The sequence below is a fragment of the Salmo trutta genome, chromosome 27 (genome assembly GCF_901001165.1).
Source record: "Salmo trutta chromosome 27, fSalTru1.1, whole genome shotgun sequence".
Taxonomy (NCBI): domain Eukaryota; kingdom Metazoa; phylum Chordata; class Actinopteri; order Salmoniformes; family Salmonidae; genus Salmo; species Salmo trutta.
Window position 1 is genome coordinate 10,557,007 of NC_042983.1, and position 21,726 is coordinate 10,578,732.

At 44.5% G+C, this 21,726-nt stretch overlaps 2 protein-coding genes across 2 annotated transcripts; both read right to left on the reverse strand.

Moving 5' to 3' along the window:
* Nucleotides 1–3,121: 3,121 nt before the first annotated feature.
* Nucleotides 3,122–5,818, reverse strand: LOC115164289 (bone morphogenetic protein 10-like). The gene is made up of 2 exons (XM_029716606.1): nucleotides 5,026–5,818; nucleotides 3,122–4,441 (listed from the first exon to the last, which is right to left on the reverse strand). Exons 1-2 carry the CDS (start codon nucleotides 5,417–5,419, stop codon nucleotides 3,342–3,344), a joined length of 1,494 nt encoding a protein of 497 aa, XP_029572466.1. The 5' UTR covers nucleotides 5,420–5,818; the 3' UTR covers nucleotides 3,122–3,341.
* A 2,047-nt stretch (nucleotides 5,819–7,865) lies between these two features.
* On the reverse strand, nucleotides 7,866–17,798 carry arhgap25 (Rho GTPase activating protein 25). Its single transcript, XM_029716608.1, has 11 exons — nucleotides 17,340–17,798; nucleotides 13,785–13,987; nucleotides 13,460–13,547; nucleotides 12,894–13,007; nucleotides 12,385–12,592; nucleotides 11,737–11,869; nucleotides 11,322–11,395; nucleotides 10,907–11,028; nucleotides 10,243–10,400; nucleotides 8,969–9,558; nucleotides 7,866–8,767 (listed from the first exon to the last, which is right to left on the reverse strand). The coding sequence occupies exons 1-11, from the start codon at nucleotides 17,401–17,403 to the stop codon at nucleotides 8,566–8,568; spliced, it is 1,956 nt and encodes a 651-aa protein (XP_029572468.1). The 5' UTR covers nucleotides 17,404–17,798; the 3' UTR covers nucleotides 7,866–8,565.
* Nucleotides 17,799–21,726: the final 3,928 nt, after the last annotated feature.

Here is a 21,726-nt window from a genome sequence, read left to right on the forward strand (position 1 = left end):
GTGTTTTGTGGGTGATTGTTCTGTGTTCAGCCCTAGGCTTTGCCAGACTGTTTTGTTGTTCGTTTGTTAGTTCTAGTAGTTTTGTTATTTTGTATTCAGTTGTTTTTTGTAAGTTAATAAATCTAAATATGAGCATACACGTACCTGCTGCATTTTGGTCCTCATTCACCAACGACAACCGTGACACTACTACTATATCCTACTGCTACATCCTACTACTACAGGCTACTACTACATCCTACTAGTACATCCTACTACTACAGCCTACTACAACATCATACTGCTATATCCTACTGCTACATGCTACTACAACAACCTACTACTACAGCCTACTACTACAGCCTACTACTACAGCCTACTACTACATCCTATTACTATGTCCTACTACTACAGCCTACTACTACAGCCTACTACAACATCATACTACTACATCCCACTACTGTATCCCACTGCTACATCCTACTTCTACATCCTGCTACTACATTCTACTACTACAGTCTACCAAGTAAAAGTCATGCATCTTTACACAGTGTTTTGTAGCACATGCTTTTTATTTACATTCACTTTGTGTAGTGTCAACATTCCTTGGCACTGTTGCTGTTGTTGATATAAGTCCATCAGGCATGTTTTTGGAAGAGCATTGGAAGCGAAGGAAACATGTTTATAGTTCATTTTTCTCTCTTTTTTTAAGCGCTCAAAAAAAGGTAAAGAACAGGTTTTCCATCCAAAGCAGCTGTCCGCATCTGCAGTTTGTTATAGCGAACGGCAGGCAGATCATCAGGAAGACCATCCATTGTGTTCATTAGCTGGGCTTCCAGTCAGTTTCCCACTGTGTTTGTGTGACATGTGTAAACTATGGCCCGTGAGCTGATACTATGGTACACAACAGTCCCAACCTCAGAGTTATGCATCCTAGTCATACCCCCAGCCCTGAAAGCCACCCAGCTAGCACATAACGTTCTGAGAACCATATGTTTATTAAAGCCTGCTGAGAGCGTGGTTGTCCTATGGTTATTTTGCATACAACCTTCCCACAACTTTCTGAGAATGGTGCAGGATAATTCCTTGGCTTTAGCACATTCTCAGCACATATAAGGAACTTAACATAAAAAACGTTTTTTTTCTCGGTATTTCAATAGAACGTTTCGTAAAAGTTCAAACATGGCATGCTAGCTCCAGCCTGGTGCCGCAGCGGACTTCATAATTCCATGGATAGAGATCAGAAGATTATAGGTTTGAATCGCACTGATGACGTGTCACAATAAAACATTATAATAATGATTAATACCTCAGGAAATTCATTTCCATGTGTCCTATCTGTGCTTGGAGTTCTAAAAAGTTAACCCAAAATAAGTTACCAGTGTTATTAAAAGTGAGAAACGTTAAGGAAATTATTCAAAAGCCTCCGAATAACCTATAATTTCCGTTCTCAGAACGCTAATAAAACCTCCCAGGAAAACGTTCAAATAACCAGAGTAAAATATTATCAGAACCTCCCTGCAACATAAAAATAAAAGTTCCCAGAACACGCAAAAGTTTCACTTCTGTTCTCAGAACGTTTAAAAATCTTTCAGTTTTACTAGTCAGGAAACCAAAAACATACATTCCCACAACTTACAAGGAACCAAATGTGCTAACTGGGCCCTTTTCTAAAGATAATTAGGCCTAGAAGGGAGGTTCAGTTTTGCAACCTGTTTATGGTTGTCGGGCCAGGAGAGAAATGGATTATGGTTTCTGATACAGATGTTATTATGATAATATATGTACAATAGTCCTTTTTTAAAGTATTCATTGTATGAAAATATAATGATTTGTTAAGCCTTTTATGCACACTAAGTTTAAGTTTCGCTGCTTCAGTATTTTACAAAAGGATTCACAAAGGAACCACAACAACAGGTAACAAAATATAATATTCATAAAATATTTATAAATTAAAGACATATTCTACAATATGGTCAGGGTATGTACTGTATGTTCACCCTCTGTATGCATATACATGTTGTACAATTTTACATAATCACCTACTTGTCATAGTAAAATCAATAAATTAATCAATAAATAGGCTTTCACGTTACCCAAGCAGCAGAGAACTGTATTACATTTGTATCACAAGAACACAGAACAACAAGAGAGGACTCCACACAGAACTCTCAGAGGAGGGGAGGAGAGACATGAAGTGCCATACTCTCCACTCATCTTCTCAGCCTGTCCATGATAACAGGCCAAATATATGGAAATCTTTTCCTTAAATGTGAAGGATTTCAGGGCCAGGGGGAGAAGGATGTATGGAAGGTAAAGAAACAAAGGGAGGGAGAGGAGGTTGGAGGGGGCACATGATGGGGGTAGGTCAGTGAGTTGAGCCAGTAGAATCTGTTTCTATTAGTACCCATGGAATCTTGACAGGCCATCCCCCCCTCTCCTCCCCCCTCCGCTCCCCCAGCACCTCCAGCCCTGAGTGGTGGAGCACATGTTTCTCACCGCCAACACCTCCTTATCGGCACGGTGCGGAGGAGTGGGAGAAAGCGGCTCGCACGGCATGTGACTGACTCTGAGGCCGATGTGGGAAGGTGGGTGAGGGCTCGAGGGAGATAACCCAGCCCACCCTAACTGCTGCCCTAACCTCAGCCCACTGTCCTAAATGCCAGGGGGAGGTGGTGGGGATGAGGATGAGGGCAGGCCCCTACCAGAAGTCCAGTCCAGTCAGGTTTGTGTTTCCTTGGGAGGCCTGTTGCTGTTTGGGAGACATGCTAAATGGGGTGTGGATTAGTGTTAGCGTCCAGTGAGGGGGAAAACAGAGATAAGTGGAGAGGAAGACAGGAGATCAATGTCAGTGGAGAGCTAACTGTGGAGAGCCCTATGTGGTCCCACCAGCTAGGCCTATTGGACATCACTGTATGGCTGGTTGCTGTATTGCCAGAACCCTTTGAGAGACCTAAGGATAGTTTATTTTTAAAGGTCCAAACTTTTTTCCTCAATTTTTTTTTGTTGCAAATTCCAAATGTGTTATTTAGCTTCAAATGGCATCCAACTGCTTCTATTACAGAATTATGAATTGGTATCATAGATATTTTACTGTACAAAATAAAATCTACATTTTCCTGAAATACAAAATATACATACACAATGTACAAACTGTTTAGTTTAGATTCATCTTATATACACATACATGTCATAGCTGTTTTTCTTGTCAACTGTTCTCAACGGTGATTCTAGATTCATTTCAGAGTCCATCTATTCTAAAACCAATCCTGCTTAAGTCTTTGCTTTGTTCCATCCGCACCCTGTCATTTCTCTTCACGAATGTGTCTCTCCATGTCCATATAACCAGCAGGGTGGACGAGCTATCTGCAGCCACACTCTGCCACCACCATGCCCTCAAACTTATACTTGTACGTGACTACTCCGGTGTCATCCATGTAAAGCAGGGAGATGGGATCCAGTTTGGTGGGCACGCAGCAGGCCCGCGTCACCTTCTGTGGGCTCTTCATGCTCACCAGTGTCTGGACGATGGCGTGCTTGGTGGGCGTCACGTGTTTGGTCAGCGGGTATGTGCAGATGCCACTGCACTCAAAGGCCTCGTACCCGGCAGGCGCTAGGATCCAGCTGTCCCAGCCAATGTCTTTAAACTCCACGTACAGCGACTGCTTCTTACACTGGTTGACCTTGGCGTTGCGGCGAATTCTGGAGGCCGTGTCATAGATCAGATTGGAGCGCATCTGGAGCAGGGCCTCTTCGTCCTGCTCCTCCTCCTCTTCCTCATCTTCCTCGCCCCCCGCCCGGCCCAGCTCCCCCCACAGCCTATTCAGCTCCAGGTCACCCTGAAGCACCGCTTCCGAGGTCTCGTGTCCAATCATCTCGTTCAGCTCCCGCTTGTCATCGCGGTGATCACCGCTCTGGTCGTCGGAGAAGATAATCATCAGGGGTTTGTGTTTGTCATCTGGGCTGGTGTCTATCTCCATGTCTCCCCTGAATATCCTCCTCCCCTCTCCTTCTCCCTCACCGTCTGCTAGTGTCTGCCCTCTTTCCCCCTCGGAGGCCAGGCTTGCTATGTGGACCTCCAGCCTGTGGGTGGTGCTGTACTCTGACTTGCGCCAGTGTTGGACAGCAGCAGTTAGGTCAAAGGCCTCCCAGCCGTTATCAGTATCATAGACCTGCCGTGATGCCAGCTCTACTAACTCCTCCCGTCCTCCACCTCTTCCTCCTGCTCCTCCTCTCTCGGTGTCCTTCGCTGTTCTGTTGTCCTCTCCTGTTCCGTCGTGCTGCTCCAGCTCGTAGATGGTCACCTTGCGGTCGACCCCAGCGTAGAGGTTGCGATCTGTCTGGACCAAAGTATAGAGACGCAGCTCTGCGGCGGTGATACGCTCGTTGTGGGGTATGGATACATTGAAGAGCAGAGGGTGTTGTCTCACCCCTCTACTACCCAAACTGCAGGGAGACGAGTCTGGGGGAGAGGAATACACAGAGATAAAGGCTGTTAATTCATCAGCAGTTCTCCATGTTGATGTTTTAAATAGATTGCCAGTGTACTACACTGCAGAATTGATAGTACAGCAAAAGCCAAGACTTTGTCCAAAACACTTCCGAGGCAATTGTAGCATCCAAATTAACATTAAACTAGATCAAGTTGAATGAATATATCATTGTAAAAAATCGAAATGAATAATGAGAAATTCGCTGTTTCATATTCTCGTCCAAATAAAGAAAAAAACGTTTTTTTGTTATTTGCACAGTGCAGACTCTCAAAAATGTAAGGTGCTACAGTATTTGTAAGATGAAAAACAAACGTAAATGAAAATGCATAAATTATACTTAATTGTTTTTACACTATGTATGTTGACCTTCTACAGGTACATTTTGATACGTAATACATTTCTGATGAACAGTTCTGATATTAATACTCTCATTACACAGGGATAAAGAGCTTACAGTACATTAATTAAAAAAATTCCAAAGCAAAGAACACCACAGCATAATGTGAAGCTAGTACGGCATAAGGACACAGAGTACAGTATAGTGGCTCTCTACCTTCGTTCTTGAAGCTGCGGATGATGTTGGCGGTGGGCATGGCGGTGTGGTCGTTGGCGAAGCGGTTGTACAGCTCCATCATGTACTCGGGCGGCTCCACACGGACACTGCCAGGTGCCTGGGCAGGAGGGCCCAGGCCAGACAAATTCAAGGTCCGGAGGCTCTCCAGCAGGCTCTGCATGTCCACATCCCTGTCCTGCTCCAACAGAGATGGGTCTATGACGCCCCCGTGGCCGTCCCCCAGACCTGGAGCAGGGCGATGTCTCTCTGGGGCCAGGGAGATGGGGCTGCCCTGCCCAGACAGGGGCCACATCAGGAGCAGCAAGGGGAGCAGGGGGAAGGGAGTTCTGGTGATAGAGGTAGCCTCTAACCTGGAGAGCCCATTGTCCGCCATGGAGAGGAGTGCTACTGTTCTTGTGTTGTATGGTAAATCCACAGGGACTATCCAATGTTGAGATTGAACAGAATTATATCTATCAAATAGTCCACTGGAGGTTGGATTCAGCTTGATGAAGGGTGAGAAACAACAACCGTGTTTTTATCTTGCTTTATCTTGTTTTATCTTGTCGGTTCTCTGGTGACTCAAAAGGTTCTGTTGACCCTTGGAGTTGACCAGTGAGGAGGTCTGTGTTCTGTAGCTCTCCCTGTGTGTTCCTCTTGCTGTGTGTGGAACCCTGATAAACGACTCTCATTCCAGATCTCATGCCATTTATCCTAATGCACACCTTTTGATGTTGTTTTCTAAAGAGTTGGAGTTCCAGCTAGAGGGTGGCTTTGCTGTGTCCAAAGGAGGCATCCCTTGTGTTTTTTCTCTCAGTTTCTCCCTCTGTTCTCTCTCTCTCTCTCTCTCTCTCTCTCTCTCTCTCTCTCTCTCTCTCTCTCTCTCTCTCTCTCTCTCTCTAGCTCTCTTTCTTTCTGTCTGTTATCTATGATATGGTAAGCTCTGCATTTCTCAGTGTTTGTGTCCCTGTGTTTGTGTGTCCCTGTGTGCGTGTGAGTGTGTGTGTGTGTGTGTCTGTGTGTGTTATCACCACTTCCTTAATGAGGACTTTGTAAACATTGTCCTGTAGCCTGTTCCTTGTAAAATGGATATTTTGTTTTGTGTCGGAGCACTAGGCAAGGATGAGATTGTTCATGTGTTTATTTGTTTGGTAAATGGGGGAGCTGCAGAAACAGGAATTTGCTCCATTGACCATTTATTTTTGACAAATCCATAAAGGGTCTATTGATGTTGAATGCTACATGATATGTCTGTTGGACAGTGCCTTCCCAAATGAAATTGAAATGTAATGAGGTGTGAGATGTAATGGGCAGCGATGAGAAATGATGGACTTCTGCAAGTCTGAAGAACACATAACAAACCGACTGAGATCAGCTGATGAGAACAGCACTGCGCAGATGACCGTGCATTTCATTAGTATTTTATGACATAAGTTGTAATATTTAAAAACTAAAAACTTGAAAAGCATATATTTCAGTTGGAGAGAAAAAGTTGTATTATGAGAGCAAGAATAAAAAGTCTGTTGTGGAAACAAAGTCGACTACACAACACAACTTTTCCATAATCTACTCATTACCCACTTGTGTTTCAAAGTTTGCAGCACTTAAGTGCACTTCCTCTTTTAGTTGGCGAACACGTTGCGGATGTCACTGGAGTGTTGGAAATGGGTTATCTCTGTCTGAATGTCTGACTAAGAGGCCCAACTGCCTATTGAATGCACAGGAGTCAAGACGTACAGTTTCCAGTGTGCTCCGCGCTGTGCCCTCGCATGTCCGTCAGACATCAGTACAGTGGTTCTGAGGTCAGCTTTAGTCCAGATTCCACAGCCCAGAATGGAGCGCAGGAGGGAGAGGGCTTTGCAACAGCAGACTCCATGCTTTGTAAGGGCAGACTAGTCTCCTTGCATTCCACTGTGATTAGGGAGACAGCATGGAGTCAAAGGTGACAATGGAACTAGAACCTGGATGGATGACTCAAGCTAGAACACATCTCCACTGACCAATGACCAGAGGAGTAATCTACACTAACCTCCCCTTTAAAGTCACGTGCCCGCTCTCTCTTTTTAAGATGAACTCATGAACGATATTTTAATGAGTGATTCCAGAACCTGGGCATCCCCTCAATACCTCATCACAACACCTCGTCATCTCAGATTTGCCTTTAAAGATGGACTCCGCTAGATGAATTCACGTTACCGTCAGTTGCAGATTCTCAATTCGGACGTATCATTTAACTGCACTTTTAGAATCTGTATGGCTGCTACCGTTTGTTTCCACATTCATTCAGGGGTCCTCACTCCTGAGTCTCTGACAGTGACCTGCAAAGAGACATTCTTGATAGTGAGGAGGAGATGACATGGGAAGGAAGAGGATCCCCCCCCTGTTCCTCATCCTCCGGGGTGACAGTTGATAGACGTGCTGTTATCTCCCCTACGGTCCCTTTTACGCAGTGCCTCCTTTGTGCACTGCCAGTCCCCATCTCTCTTCAATCTTCCTGCAATGCTGAAGAATGCTTGATAACACCAGTGTCCCACTTTCACTCGCTCCCTGTTTTTCTCACAAGCACAGACATGCCCGCTCAAACGTGCTCCCACACACGCGAATGCACAAACAGACTTGCACACGCACGCACGCACGCACACATTCCAGCCATTTTTCCCCCTGGCCTTACACTATCTTTCTTCTGACCCCTTCAGTGTGTGACGACATTCTCTTTGGCCCTGATCTCATTCATTCTTTCTGTCTCTCTCACTCTATCTCACGTGCATATGACACATATCACATGCAATCCCTCTTAGAAGGTTGTAGTTCAACCATAATAATGACACACTGTGCAGATCGTTGGTCAGTCAACTTAACCTGTTCTTCTTTATTCATTTGCTGATCAAACAAATATAAACATGATTGGAACCTTAACAATTGAACCGACATGCGCAGCGTTTTACCATGAATGTGATCTCGGCGAACGTTGGCAAAATGCCTTTAATCCAGCGCGCTGAGCTATGAATTGAATCACAGCCAAAATACTAATACAATCCATTATAGTCCAAGTGTCCTGGACACTATGCACCAGTAGCTATTGCATTTACATGCTGTATGTTATCAACAATAGAAATGTAACAGCCTCTGCATGGTCAGCAACCATCAACATTTTATAGGATAATACACACATCACATCCATAATCAGCTACACCAAGCAAAGGCCATTCACATACGGTTGCAGCATTCCTCGTTTTATGTCTATGCATGTGAAGTGTAGTCAACACCTGCTTTAGATAAAGAGTTTATACATGGGTTTTCCCACCAAACAAACTGACAAGCTAGCAACATTTTACAGGTCCCAGCCAGGGTTACAGCTCTGGCCAAGACACTGACTCTCTACCTCTCTCCCTTGTTAAGATATCTCTATATTAAATATCCATATACTGTATTGAGGGATCTCTTTGATAACTTAAGAGTAAAGGCAGTTCTAGGTTCTAGGTTGGCCCTCGTGGTTCTCTGGTGGGGAACTACTGGATCTAGGTTGGCCCCCTTGTGGTTCTAAGTTGGCCTTCGTGGTTCCCTGGTGAGGAACTGCTTTATCTCCTGGTCCAGCTCCTGGTTGCGTCTCTGGGCCTCGTCTCGGCTGCGTTCTGCGTTCCTCAGCCGGATCTGCAGAGCGGACACACAGCGCTTCTCTGTATCCAGGGCTGACTGCAGCTCCGCTACTGTGGCACTCAGCTCTCTGTTCCTCTGCTGCAGGCTGCATGGGAGGGGAGAGGGAGAGAGATTGAATTTATGAATGCAGAGTACAGTACACTAGTGTTGACGTGGTGTCCTTTCCAATAAAATAGTATTCCGCATCCTAAATGACACCCTATTCCCTATAGCCCTAGTCAAAGCAGTGCACTATATAGGGAATAGGGTGTCATTTGGGACACATACAGTATTCCATAATACAGACCTGGTAACGAGGTGCTCTGTGTCTCCTCGGCTGTCCTCCTGCTGTTCAACCTTACTGTCTGGTTGCTGGGCTGAAGATGAAACCCCAGCTCTACTGGCCTCTGTCTTCTTCTCATGGGTCGCTGGCTGAGACTTCTGCTGGTGGTCACTGCTGGGTTTGGAAGAGGGGGCTGTGATGTCATCATAGGTGACTGTGATGTCACTTCCGCTCCTTGCTGTCCCTCTGTCCTCCCAGTCCTTCTTCTGGACCTTTCCGAACAGAGAGGTCCTCTGTAGGTCCAGGATCTTAAAGATGTCCTCTGAGAGAGTCTTCTCCCCCTTCTCCCCTTTCTCCTCGCTGCACTCTTTGATGTGGCTCCAGCACTTTATGGCCTCCAGCTTGCCGGCCATCCCGGGGACTGGGCAGTTCAGGGTGGGCAGGGTCTGGGTGCGTTTGCGGGGGCTCCCGGACCAGGGGTCCATGGCTGAGGATGAGAAGGGGGCGTGGGGCTGCTGGGGCCCTGCCTGGGGGATGGAGATGGTCACTGGATCTGGCCCCAGAGTGCCTGTGTCCTCTTCCTCCTCTGGAGACTCTGACAGAGACCCCTCACACTGCAGGGACAGACAGAACGTGGATTTAGACCACAGAACTAAAATGAGAGAGAGAAATCAATTTCTTCTCCAAAACATTCTGAAATCGAATCAAGCTTTGCTTAAAGTGTTCTTACAAACTGCAACACACATGAACATTTACAGAAGTGTAGCTATGCAATGCTTACTGATATAATAATGTATCATAATATACACTGAGTATACAAAACATGACTAACCAGGTGAATCCAGGTGAAAGCTATGAACACTTATTGATGTCACTTGTTGAATCCACTTCAACCAGTGTAGATGAAGGGGAGGAGACAGGTTAAAGGATTTTTAAGCCATGGATTGTGTATGTGGGCCATTCAGAGGGTGAATGGGCAAGACACAAGATCTAAGTGCCTTTGAGCAGGGCATGGCAGTAGGTGTCAGATGCACCAGTATGTGTCAAGAACTGCAACGCTGTTGGGTTTTTCACGCTCAAATTTCCCACGTGTGTATCAGGAGGGTGTTCCTAATGTTTGGTGTACTCAATGTATTACTCCTTTAACTGCGCATGTGTTATACCACGCTCACAGTAGGAAATAAGAGAAGAACCACTTTAAGGTTGAGTCCCAAATAGTACCCTATTCCCTTTATAGCGCACTGCTTTTGACCAGAGCCCTATGGGCTGCGTTGAAAATAACTGTGTGATGTTGTTACCTCAGCAGACTCCCAGCCCACAAAGCTGCGTGGAGCGCTGTTCTTCTTGCTGTCACTCTTCTCGACGGGGGACGAAGGAGCCACGTCCTTAGACGGAGGAAACAGAGCCTCATGTTGTCTGATCATCACTGTCATCAGCTTCTGGATCTGAGGAGTACCTGTGAGGAGAGACACAGCCAAGCGCACAGTCTGTTCACACAAAAGACAGATCTGGAAGGGAACGAGGATACAGAAACAATTTGTTGATATAAATTATACTATCTATGCATCTTCATTTCATAAATGATCAAACTGTACAGTAAGGTCAGTTTGTCACTGCAGCAGTATGTCAAAATAAAGGTATGACTTTCAAAATAAAAGCATAGGCCTACTGCTGATAATGACAATACCACCCTGTTACAGTATGCACTAAAGGCCTTTTCACACCAGGGTTGGGGTCAAAACCATTTGAATTCCAGTCAATTCAGGAAGTCCACTGAAATTCTAATAATTTTCAATTGTTTTCAATGACGGAGATTTTGGAATTGGAATTTGGTTTACTTTCTGAATTGACTGGAATTGAAATGGAATTAACGTCAACCCGGTTTCACACTGCAATTTCTTAGCCCGGGGCTATCCTTAACATGGCTTAAGATGATCCTGACAAGCAATGGTCTGGTCTCACCCTTCATCATAGTGATGGGGTCCTCAATCTGGGGCTTGAGCAGGTTGATCCCAATGACCGTGGCCAGGTTTTCAACACTCATCTTGTTCACCTTGGAGTTCTGCTGCACTTCAAATAAGAACCTTCACAGACAGAACGTTTAGACAGCAAAGTCACACAGGGTGAGTACCAAATTATACCTTATAACGTGCCCTATTTATAGGACTTAGAATCATTCACCATGCAGATTTTTATTTTATTTTTTATCAAACACAAAATGCTGTATGAGCAAGCTGTAGACTAATCATTACAGGGTAGTAAACAAATTGCTTTTCAAATGTTTCAATAGAAGCTCGTTTCGTCAATAGGTTCTATGATATGTCATTCGATTGAATATTCACTACCCTGATCTGTGATTGGGTAAGTGTCAGCTCACCTGCATATGTAGCTGAGGAGGTTGTAGTTGGTTCTAGGAAGGAGGCTGATCTGCTCCTCCAGTCTCTCACGACCCTGGGTGGAAAGTGAGTTGGAATATACAAAGTTCAACTAACACACTCTTACTCAAATGACGTAAATGTAAATGTAAATGTACTCAGCAGGCCTGCATGTAGTCATTTTGGCACAGTTGATAGAAATAAAGCTACATTTCAAATGATTGTGAAAAAAAATATTTCCAAGAACATTTGGCTATGGTCATCATTAAAGGAAGTCAAAACACTTTGATTCAGTACATACTCATTTTGGCACAGTTGACAGATATAGAGCTAAATCACAAATTGTAGCCTAGAGGACATGTTTATTTATAAGAATATTTGGCTAACTTCGTTATTGAAGTAAATATTAGTTCCTACTGCAGCACTGTTGGGGTCCAGCATGGGGCTGCAGTCCAGGAAGTCTTGGTACTGTGTCCAAGGAACCACTGGCTCAGGCAGCTCCCGCAGGTACAGCTTGAGCAACGACGCCACTGTGTGGACATCTGTGTCACTGCAGGGCACAAAACTGTCAGAAACAGTGCACGAGCACACCCACACACACACACACACACACACACACACACACACACACACACACACACACACACACACACACACACACACACACACAAACGAAAACATACAGTTGTGCTGAGTATATTTCTATTTTGTGTTGAATCCAGCTACAAATCAGTTCGTCCCCCTTTTCAACAAATTTGTCACAATAGAGAGTTCAGCATGGGCAGAAGGTTCTTATAAAACTGTCTTTCTCTGTCTACTAGGACAGGATGTGGTGTAAGCCACAGAGCACTAACAGCAGAAAAGTGTATCAGGCATCTCTGTACTATCATCCTCACTGCATCTCTCTCATCTTACTATGCAACCTTTAGAAAAGAAGCCAACGGGATTTCAGTTTGTATAAAAAGGGCGTAATAATTGTCTGTTTGTACGTTGGCGCCCTTGAACGTTCCTTCAAACGCTCTTATGTAAGTTAGCTTAGCTTAGTTTAGCGCTTAGGCGTCTCACATTGGGAAGGAAGGTCTCTCTCCGGCGTTGAATGCGTCCCTAAACTGTTTGACTGTGTTGTCTTGTCCCGGCAGTCTGAAGATGCCTTCCTCGCTTAGTCCGTGTTCTCTGATGAACTCTGCACACTTCTGCACCAGGATGGGCACCATGTGGGGGCCGAACCGCTGCTCGTAGGTTACCGTATCACCCAGGCTCTTGCCAAATATCGCTGAGAGGGAAGGAGAGCGGTTAGAGTAAGTCACAGCCCAAACTGGAGAATCAGAGACAGGGTTTTTCAAGTTTGTGGCTAGTTCCTCATGGGTTGTCATGGGCCCGAAGACAATTCCAAAAAGAGTCCTTGAACCAAAAGTCAAGAAAATAAGTTCAGATGACTAGAGACCCGCTTTTTCCTGACCATGTGACCTGACCAGGAAAAACATATTCTGGGTCCTAGTTCTATGTTTTTTTCCTGGTCAGGTCTCTTGGACAGGGAAAACTCTTGTCCTTTAATGTCAGCAGATTATCTGTACCTCCACTAGAGGGTGATCCAACCACCCTGCGCAACGTGCGGACCCACTCCTCCATCTCACTGTGGGAGTTGGCCATGAGGACGTACGGGTACCGCTCCCTATCACCACTGCTGCCTGGAATACAGAGAGGGTATGACTCTCCAACATACTGGGATACATCATACATAGATTGAAAGGTATATCTTTAATTCCTCTCTCAACAGAGAGACAAGAGAGAGACATGGTGAGATGGAGGGCGAGAGAGAGACATGGTGAGATGGAGGGCGAGAGAGAGACAGAGACAGAGATAGAGACAGAGACAGAGTCAGAGTCAGAGTCAGAAACAGAGACAGAGACAGAGTCAGAGTCAGAAACAGAGATAGAGACAGAGTCAGAGTCAGAGACAGAGACAGAGTCAGAGTCAGAGTCAGAGTCAGAGACAGAGGTAGAGACAGAGACAGAGTCAGAGTCAGAGTCAGAGACAGAGACAGAGACAGAGTGAGAGTCAGAAACAGAGACAGAGACAGAGACAGAGACAGAGTCAGAGTCAGAAACAGAGACAGACAGACAGACTGTCTTCTGCTTACGTGGTATAATCTCAAAGAGGAATTTCCCTGGGTCATCTTGATTCTGTGGGAGCTCGTTGACTTTACTGAACCTCAGCTGGATTACACCCTGGGGACAAAGTGACAGACTGTCACTAACATCTTAGTAAACAACGCATACATGTCTAGGCTACAGGAAACACAGGGAAGGACTTCAATAAAGATGGAAACTGAATATTGACAGCAGTAGTGTTGTTTGGATGCTTAAAGGTTTTCCTAACCACATGACCAGATCAGGAAAAGCCAAAGTTAAAGGCTATAACTAGAGCTCAGACCTATCTGCATTCTTATCTACCCCATCTCTCACCTGGACAGTCCCCTCCTTTTCGTCTTTATGGTAGGTCAGTGTGCTTCCTCTCAGCACAAAGTAGCGCAGCTGCCAGTTCTTTACGATGGACCTCTGTTTCTTCAGCCAGCCAGCCTTCAGAGGCCTCTCCATGGACCTCCTGGTGGAGCCAGGCGAGCCTAACCCTGGGCTGCCCTCTCCAGGCATCACACTCTTAGACCGTGCTGTCGCAGAGTGGAAACAAACAGAACAGCCGTACTGTTAAAGAGAGCCTTATTAAGAGACACTTCACTAAACACAGCCAGGATGTAAACAAGGCTCTCAACATCCGTCAAGTCAGGTCTTCCTCTTTTATTAATTTGAACATGCATCAATCTGACTTGCAGTAGATAGAAGTGGTGGCCTGGCAGGAAACAGGCCGCCACTGTCTGACCTGCCAAGCTTCCTGTTTAAGGTGCATGCTTCTAGATTCTAGTCGTGATTGTTCAATGGTAGGAAAATAGTGACCTACAAACACAATGTGCTTTCAACAATCATGTACAATAGACTACAGGGAAGGGCAACACAGGAATAATAATACAGTACTTGGTCTCAACTAGGCCTAAATGTAAACAAGGTTGAGTTATTTGTCCTTTGCTAACAGGCCAGTCATTGCTCAACAACATGATGACTTAATGTCTAAGTTGTCTGTGGAGAGAGATAAACGGAAGAGTATGAGGAAAGGATGGAGATGGGGGGTAGAGTTGTAGGCTACGTGGCACACGATGGAGAGAGAAAACCACGCATGGATTGGCACGCAGGGTGGTACTGTAGCTTGCCGGACAGATGGCGTGATTGTGATTGAGAGCGTTCGCTCACTTGTAGTGTAATTCACCGTGACCTCCCAGGCCAGATGAAAGAAGAGAAGAAGATGAGCCCGGCTGTATAAACAGGAAGTGGCTGCATCGACGGAGAAACACTTTGAAGGCCCCCCACCTAAAACGCAGACCCTTTGGTCTGTTTCAATAGCGTCATCCCTTGAAGAGGGCCATGTCAAAGGACTCTGGACGAACCTCTGGCCCACACACAGTGAAGTATGAGACGCCACAAAAAAAAGGAAAGACGGACACAGACCCTTGAGGAACTTTTCAACTGGACCCAGGACCTTCTAGACTAAGGAGTCCCAATGGAAGCATGAATGAAAATGTTCAACTTCTCAATCAAACGGAGCTTGTTGCAAGAACGCCAGCTCTTCCACGTCAGTGGGAATAGTGAGGGGTTGAACGTGCGTGGCCGTGGCACAATCCTATTGAGTGTGCAAAGAGCCAGCAGAATAGATGTAGTTCCAAATAAGGATCTCAGTTACGTGAATATTTAACCCCTAGAGACCAGTCCTAAATGGCACCCTATTCCCTATGTAGTACACTACTTTTGACCAGAGCTTTATGGGCCCTGATCAAAAAGTAGGGTACTAAATAGGGAATAGTGTTCTAACTTCAGCAATTGAAATGACAGAACACACTGGCCCCATTCAGTTGTGTGACTATACATATTAATTCTGTGTACATATTTCTTATGCCGATATAATGCCATTGACATGTATGGCTTTTGATCCTCTGATGAACAATCGAGGGTAGCCATGCCGTAGATAAAATGTGTGTACAGTGTATTGGTGTAAGGGAAATTATAGAAGTCATCAGGCCTTCTCACACAGTCGCTCTCACACACCAAACACACACACACACACACACAAGTCTGCAGAGTCACAGCTACTGTTCTGACATTTCATCAACTTCCTGCTGAAAGTACCCAAAGGGCACAGAGAAAATGAGAAACGCCTTGCTGCCTGAACTATAGCACTACATTTTCTTGAGATGAGGACTGGGGTTAAGTTCTCAGGGTTGTGAGTAACTGACTGGTAAAGTATACTGTGTGATAAATTAAACAATCATAGAAGTCAATCAATCAATCAAATGTATTTATAAAGCCCTTCTTACATCAGCTGATGTCACAAAGGGCTGTACAGAAACCCAGCCTAAAACCCCAAACAGCAAGCAATGCAGATGTAGAAGCACGGTGGCTAGGAAAAACTCCCTAGAAAGGCCGGAAACCTAGGAAGAAACCTAGAGAGGAACCAGGCTATGAGGGGTGGCCCTCGTAGCATAAGAAGTCACTTCTTTTCATAGAAATAATAAGTAACTTGTTTCCCAGCAATGCTGATGTGTACCCACTAAACTACATATACCTGTCATCATAAATAGAAGTATCCACACTGTTTTCAATGACAACTGCACCATTCCACTAATAGTTTTAGTATGAAGTCATGACATTGGCATTTTTTTATTTTAGTAGGCAAGTCAGTTTAGATCAAATTCTTATTTTCAATGACGCCTAGGAACAAACAGTGGGTTAACTGCCTGTTCAGTGGCAGAACAACAGATTTGTACCTTGTCAGCTCAGGGATTTGAACTTGCAACCTTTCAGTTACTAATCCAACACTCTAACCACTAGGCTACCCTGCCACCCCATATAAGGCTATGTCGGCTATATATGTATTCACATGCACTCATGCACTGTTTTGTTAAGTTATAGGTGCACCACACCTGCTGTAATCAGGTGCATGATCCTTCTGTAAGCCATGGCCCTGGACCACAAACACAGCTTAACACAGAAATATAACCAAGTATAAGAACAACAGTCTATATAAAACACTCTCAGTATGCTGCTGGCACACACAGTGCCACAGTCAACCTCATGTCTAGGGATGGCTGGGTTACTTTGTAAATGTAATCCATTATAGTTACTAGTTAGTTAGCTGTCCAAAATTGTAATTAGGGACTTAACTTTTGGATTACCCAAACTCAGTAACGTAATCTGATTACTTTCAGTTATATTGGATTACTTTCCTTTTAAGAAGCTTTAGAAGAAGACAGAAAGGATCCATCAAGTGCATTTGGTGTGTCCTCATAGTAGTCTCTGACTTGTGGTCTTACCCACTCAGATGGAACAAATTTAAAGGTCCAATGCAGCCATTTTTATCTCAATATCAAATCATTTCTGAGTAACAATTAAGCACCTTAATGTGATTGTTTTAAATTAAACTGGTCAAAAAGAAACAAAAGTAGCTTCTTAGGAAAGAGCAATTTCTCAAGCAAGAATTTTGCACGGACTCTGGGAATGGTCTGAGTGGGGAGGGGAAAACGGAACATTTGCTGTTATTGGCAGAGAGGTTTAGAACTCTCTTATTGGTCTAGTAGCTAATGTACTGCCTGGTGATGTCACCAGGCAAGCCAAAACTCCATCCCACCAAAACAGGCTGAAATTTTAAGCGTTTTTTTCTACATTCTCACAATTTCACAGTAATTGTTATTATTCCAACCGCAAAGTGGGGAAATATAACTTTAGAAAATCCTATTTTTGACTGCACTGGGCCGTTAAACCCACAGGTCCAGTCTCTATACCTCTTCATAGACGCATGTAACACACATGCACTAGTGTACAATGCTACTGATGATACAACAACACATTTTCCTATTTACGCAAACGCAATGACTCCCAAGAATAGCTTAATGTTTAGGATAACATCCAGTAACTTACCTATTCTAGCTGTTTCAGCTTTGAGGGTGCTGAAGTCCCAGTTCCGAGGTAGCTTGAGAGACATTATTTCTCCTTCATAGAAAAGATCAGTATCTCACTTCACAACACACGCACACATACACTCATACACACACACTCACGCACACACACACACTCACATATATACACACAGCACACACACATGTATGAGGGGTTTTGCTGTAGATCTCCAGTCTGTCTGTCACACTAAAACCTTTCTGTATCTGACTTCCTACTTCCTGTATAGCTACTAATCTATCTTTTTCAACATGTCAAAACACGTTCTTTCATGTTCCCTCTACTTCCCTCTAGATACATGTTCTGCTATTCTAATACTGCACCGCACTGTAAATACTCCCCTCTCCAGGTAGGTATATCATAGCAAGTGCTCTACGATAGAATGTTTCAAATGACGAATCATTCACCAGTGTCACTTAACCACTGGTCTCCCTTTATTCTCTCTCAGGAGGAAGTGGGTTTCGTTTCTAGGTTGCAGTCTCTTCAAGCTGTGGCAATGTCGCTTACCGGCAACATGCAGCCTACGGTATGTGTTCACAGCCATACATTTCAACTAGATTTTTTACATCTAAAATTGTAACATTGTGGCTTGCTGTTACAGCATTAGTGATTTATTTTAGAATTTGTGCACTGATTAATATATTACAAAACTGCCCTAATGAGAACCACAGCCCAACACACTCTGAGGAAAACTATAGTCAGGAGTGAAAGTAGGCTATAATGTTCCTGCCTCATTCAAAGATACAGTATTCATTCTTAAAAGTCTAAGCTATTGCGGGGGGTTCCAAGCTGACATATAGAATTGTTTTAAGATGGTCATACTATAAATCATTTAGCTATTTGATTTGACATTTTAGGACCCATTTATGTATAAAAAATATATATAAAAGGATTTGATAAATTATTGAATTTGGCCTTTACTACTGTAGCGCAGAGAAACTCATTGAATAACATATTCATTAATGGCAAAAGACAGTCAGAAAATACATAATAAGAAACACGGTTTTGAAGTTTTTGTCCTATATCTAGGAGATATAAGAAAGCTCAAGAAAATAAATATATATAATAACAATATATATATACACAGTACCAGTCAAAAGTTTGGACGCACCTACTCATTCAAGGGTTTTTCTTTATTTTTACTATTTTCTACATTGTAGAGTAATAGTGAAGACATCAAAACTATGAAATAACACATATGGAATCATGTAGCAATCAAAAAAGTGTTAAACAAATCAAAATATATTTTAGATGTTAGATTCTTCAAAGTAGCCAACCTTTGCCTTGATGACAGCTTTGCACACTCTTGGCATTCACTCAACCAGCTTCACCTGGAATGCTTTTCCAACAGTCTTGAAGGAGTTCCCCACATATGCTAAGCAGTTGTTCGCATACCGCCCCAACAGATCCACAGATGATGCAATCATAATCGCACTCCACACCACCCTTTCTCACCTGGACAAAAGGAACACCTATGTGAGAATGCTATTCATCAACTACAGCTCAGTGTTCAACACCGTAGTGTCCACGAAGCTCATCACTTAGCTAAGGACTCTGGGACTAAACACCTCCCTCTAAAACTGAATCCTGTACTTCCTGACGGGCCGACCCCCAGGTGGTAAGAGTAGGCAACAATATGTCTGCCACGCTGATCCTTAACACTGGGGCCCCTCAGGGGTGTGTACTTAGTCCCCTCCTGTATTCCCTGTTCACCCACGACTGCGTGGCCAAACACGACTCCAACACCATCATTAAGTTTGGGGCCAAGATTCCTGCCATCCAGGACCTATATAATAGGCAGTGTCAGAAGAAAGCCCATAAAATTGTCAGAGACTCCAGTCACCCAAGTTATAGACTGTTTTCTCTGCTACCGCACGGCAAGCGGTACCGGAGCGCCAAGTCTAGGACCAAAAGGCTCCTCAACAGCTTCTACCCCCAAGCCATTAGACTGCTGAACAACTCATAAAAACCCCCACCGGACAATTTACATTGACCCCCCCCCGTACACTGCTGCTACTTGCTGTTTGTTTGTTAACTATGCATAGTCACTTCGCCCCCACCTCCATGTACAGATTACCTCAACTAGCCTGTACCCCTGCACACTGACTCGGTACCAGTGCCCCCTGTATATAGCCTCGTTATTTTTATTCTTATTGTGTTCATTTTTATTATTACTTTTTATTTTAGCCTACTTGGTAAATATTTTCTTCTTCTTGAACTGCACTGATGGTTAAGGGCTTGTAAGTAAGCATTTCACGGTAAAGTCTACACTTGTTGTATTCGGCGCATGTGGCAAATCAAGTTTGATTTGATTTGTTGGCTGCTCTTCCATCCCTCTGCAGTTCAACTCATCCCAAACCATCTCAATTGGGTTGAGGTTGGGTGATTGTGGAGGACAGGTCATCTGATGCAGCACTCCATCACTCTCCTTCTTGGTCAAATAGCCTTTACACAGCCTGGAGGTGTGTTGGGTCATTGTCCTGTTGAAAAACAAATGATAGTCCCACTAAGCGCAAACCAGATTGGATGGTGTATTGCTGCAGATTGCTGTGGTAGACATGCTGGTTAAGTGTGCCTTGAATTCTAAATAAATCACAGACAATCTCACCAGCAGAGCACCCCCACACTATCACACCTCCTCCTCCATGCTTCACGGTGGGAACCACACATGCGAAGATCATCCATTCACATATTTGGTCCTGCCGTACATACCTACACGTACGCTACGGTCACAAGACGCAGGCCTTCTAATTGTCCCTAGAATTTCTAAGCAAACAGCTGGAGGCAGGGCTTTCTCCTTTAGAGCTCCATTTTTATGGAATGGTCTGCCTACCCATGTGGGAGACGCAGACTCGGTCTCAACCTTAAGTCTTTACTGAAGACTCATCTCTTCAGTAGGTCCTATGATTGAGTGTAGTCTGGCCCAGGAGTGTGAAGGTGAACGGAAAGGCTCTGGAGCAACGAACCGCCCTTGCTGTCTCTGCCTGGCCGGTTCCCCTCTCTCCACTGGGATTCTCTGCCTCTAACCCTATTACAGGGGCTGAGTCACTGGCTTAATGGTGTTCTTCCATGCCGTCCCTAGGAGGGGTGCGTCATTTGATTGGGTTGAGTCACTGATGTGGTCTTCCTGTCTGGGTTGGCGCCCCCCCTTGGGTTGTGCCGTGGCGGAGATCTTTGTGGGCTATACTCGGCCTTGTCTCAGGATGGTAAGTTGGTGGTTGAAGATATCCCTCTAGTGGTGTGGGGGCTGTGCTTTGGCAAAGTGGGTGGGGTTATATCCTGCCTGTTTGGCCCTGTCCAGGGGTATCATCGGATGGGGCCAAAGTGTCTCCTGACCCCTCCTGTCTCACCCTCCAGTATTTATGCTGCAGTAGTTTATGTGTCGGGGGGCTAGGGTCAGTCTGGTATATCTGGAGTATTTCTCCTGTCTTAGAGATACTCCTGTCTCAATGATCGGCTATGAAAAGTCAACTGACATTTACTCTTGAGGTGCTGACTTGTTGCACCCTCGACAACTACTGTGATTATTATTATTTGACCATGCTGGTCATTTATGAACATTTGAACATCTTGGCCATGTTCTGTTAATATCTCCACCCGGCACAGCCAGAAGAGGACTGGCCACCCCTCATAGCCTGGTTCCTCTCTAGGTTTCTTCCTAGGTTTTGGCCTTTCTAAGGAGTTTTTCCTTGCCACCGTGCTTCTACACCTGCATTACTTGCTGTTTGGGGTTTTAGTACAGCACTTTGAGATATCAGCTGATGTAAGAAGGGCTATATAAATAAATTTGATTTGATTTGACATACTCTGCATCTCACAAAGACAGGGCGGTTGGAACCAAAAATCTCCAATTTGGACTCATCAGACCAAAGGACAGATTTCTACTAGTCTAATGTCCATTGCTCATGTTTCTTGGCCCAAGCAAGTCTCATCTTCTTATTGGTGTCCTTTAGTAGTGGTTTCTTTGCAACAATTCAACCATGAAAGCCTGATTCACGCAGTCTCCTCTGAACAGTTGATGTTGAGATGTGTCTGTTACTTGAACTCTGTGAAGCATTTATTTGGGCTGCAATTTTTAAGCCTGGTAACTCTAATGAACTTATCCTCTGCAGCAGAGGTAACTCTGGGTCTTTGTTTCTTGTGGCGGTCCTCATGAGAGCCAGTTTCATAGCGCTTGATGGTTTCTGCGACTGCACTTGAAGAAACTTCCAAAGTCCTTGAAATTTTCCGCATTGACTGATCTTCATGTCTTAAAGTAATGTTGGCCTATCGTTTCTCTTTGCTTATTTGAGCTGTTCTTGCCATAATATAGACTTGGTCTTGTACCAAAGAGGGCTATCTTCTGTATACC